Source organism: Bolinopsis microptera, chromosome 5 (genome assembly GCF_026151205.1).
Source record: "Bolinopsis microptera isolate Bmic1 chromosome 5, MBARI_Bmic_1.0, whole genome shotgun sequence".
NCBI lineage: Eukaryota > Metazoa > Ctenophora > Tentaculata > Lobata > Bolinopsidae > Bolinopsis > Bolinopsis microptera.
This window is the reverse complement of record NC_087076.1, coordinates 18,529,367-18,532,127: the sequence shown is the minus strand read 5'-3', so window position 1 is coordinate 18,532,127 and position 2,761 is coordinate 18,529,367. Positions and strand designations below refer to the sequence as shown.

The 2,761-nt window shown below is 38.9% G+C and overlaps 1 protein-coding gene across 1 annotated transcript; it reads right to left on the bottom strand.

The window, feature by feature from the left end:
- Positions 1–277: 277 nt before the first annotated feature.
- LOC134815153 (germ cell nuclear acidic protein-like) lies at positions 278–2,317 on the bottom strand. Its single transcript, XM_063823657.1, has 4 exons — positions 2,077–2,317; positions 1,827–1,877; positions 1,494–1,664; positions 278–1,180 (listed from the first exon to the last, which is right to left on the bottom strand). The coding sequence occupies exons 1-4, from the start codon at positions 2,096–2,098 to the stop codon at positions 579–581; spliced, it is 846 nt and encodes a 281-aa protein (XP_063679727.1). The 5' UTR covers positions 2,099–2,317; the 3' UTR covers positions 278–578.
- Positions 2,318–2,761: the final 444 nt, after the last annotated feature.

Sequence of the window (2,761 nt, the reverse complement as noted above, 5' to 3'; positions counted from 1 at the left end):
TAGATCAGGCTCCATTATCTGGCGGAACTCACCAAAGTCTCGCAGGCCAAAAAAGCATTAGCAGACACTGACAATCCAAAATATTGGAACATGCATACAAGATTAATGTAATATCTGGTTGGATATTGACAATGGTTCCATTTTCATCAGTTAGTGATAGTCGGTATTTTATAGTTTTTGTATTTCAACAAGAACTTTGAGATATAATAAGATATATCTTCTTTTATCATAGCACTGCCTTTAATGTTAACAGATAGTCAGCAATAACGATAAGAGATTACGCTCTAATGGACTGATATTAGCCCTATAAAACAATATCGGTCACGTTCATTGCTTTATGGATAAACTTTCAAATATCTACTAGGCTCTTACAAAGCTCACAACATTCATTATACGAATACAAATTACAAGGGTTCACTGTTATCAATTATTAAATAAATCCCAAAATGTACTTTCTTTTTTATCATCATAGGACTGTGATATAAATTGCGTAATTTACGTGGGGTTTGAAATAAACCTCAGTTTGTGCATATTTATTGCAGTTAATCGTGGTGTTAGAAGTACAGATAAAGCGTAATTCACTCAAGTGTGCTTGCCATAGATGTTTCCTCATTAACAAACAGCAGAAATATTTCTTCAAATAAGACAGTACTGTCCTCATCTTCATCATCTATATCCAAAGTTTCGGAGACATCTTCTTCATCATCGTCAACATTTACATCTTCAACAGTATCATCTTCAACAGTATCATCTTCAACAGTATCATCTTCAACAGTATCATCTTCAACAGTATCATCTTCAACAGTATCATCTTCAGCGATAGAATCGTCTTCAACAGTATCGTCAGCGACAGAATCGTTTTCAACAGCACCGTCAGCGATAGAATCGTCTTCAACATCATCACCCTGAATATCATTGTCTTCAATGCCATTACCTTGAACAACACTGTCCTCAACATCATAACCTTCATCCACCCCTTTCTCATCGATCTCATCGATCTCATCCTCAACAAAACTAGCATCATCTTCATCAGTAGAGTTCGCGCAGTCTGGATCTGTGGTTGCCGGCTCCGGAGAGATTGTTGGTGACGAGGAAGAAACAGGTCCGACCAGTCGTAGGACACAGTTACCTTGGTTCTTCATCCAACACAATTCTAACTCCGGCTGAATGACCGTGTTCACTGGGAGAGGTGGTTATTGAAAAACATGTTGCATAAAATCACGTTTAAAGCTTACAAATACTCATAACCAAAGCTATAAAGTACTGAGAAGTGAGGGCGAACATTGTTTCTACTCCGGAACTGGAAAATGACGAAAACCGGACCATAAATGGCGGTGAAACACGGAGGTTTAAATTTGCTTTAATGAGGACCGGGGGGTTTGTCTGGGGGGAGAGGGAGGTGGGGAGTTTGTCGCAGCTTACTAGACGGAGGTTGAAGGCCCGAGAGGGGATGAAAACGACTCTGTAAACTCACTAATGGTCACTAAACTCACTGATGGTCATGTAGTTGCTGACAGGAACGCAGATCTCTCTGAAGAAGTTATCAGATCCAGAGAGCTGATAACACAGCGGACACTCCACTCCGTACTCAGGGTCCGTGTCACATTCCTCCGGTGCCGTGTCGCCAGCAAACGGGTGACATAGGTTACATGTCACCAACTCTCCTGCGGTGTTCCAAGGGAGCTTTATAAATTTGGGTTATAATTTCTACAACTTGCAATTGTGGACTGATTTTCAAATAAAATGTACGACAAAATATATCCGTTAATAGTGGAGATTTCGGGTGATTGCAACAGCAGAGTAGCTGCAATTTATGTGTTACGAACCTACAGCAAAACCATTTGAGGAGACCACTAAGCTGACAGCCACAAGGGTAACTGAAACAAGATCAAATTATTGATTATATGATCGATCACCTCTGTTTTGCATTTTAAACTTTTATACTTGTAGTGGTATTATTTTCAAACGCTACATGTTGGTTGGTGATAATTGGAAGTTAGTATTGAAGTTTAAGTTTAAGACTGGATTAAGTTTATTGATTTCAAACTAAATATTTATCAACATCCAACAGCATACCTGTGATACTGATTGAGTTCATCGAATCCCCGATAAAGAAATGGTTCAAACAACAACGTCAACTAGTACAAAACGAGAATATTCAGTACAAACGGGACTAAAGTCTAGAACCGTTATTTGATGGTCTCGGTTATAAGAGCTTAGAGCATCTTACAAATGATAGTAAAATATAATTATTATTAGATTCAGAATGTACAACTTCATGTGCGTTGGAAAGAAAATCACGTACCAGAGAAATACGGCTGTATTTTACCAGCCTATTCAGTATTCATTCTAGAGCTAATTGGAGAACAAAACACAGTATGTGCACACACACACGCACACACAAGCATACAATAGTTCAACAGATTTGTTCAGTCTACGATCAGGGAGATCTCGATTGTTTGGTTGCACAATATGAGGACTGATTGACAAAGGACTAATCTGTACTTTGTTCGTACCAGGAGTCGTTCGCATATTACGTTATCACTTTTTGGACAATTTTTAATCCCCCTCCCCCTCCGTAATCAGTTTTACCCATAACCATTGCATATTGAGTCAAAATTACACCAGCGTAATCATTTGGAAACCCCCCCCCCCCTTTGGCTGATTAAGTAATTATATGTGAACGACCCCTTACTGCTAGAGATTTAGTGAAGGACAAACTTTGGGGAGGTGATCAGATATTTGATCATTGCAGAGTAAA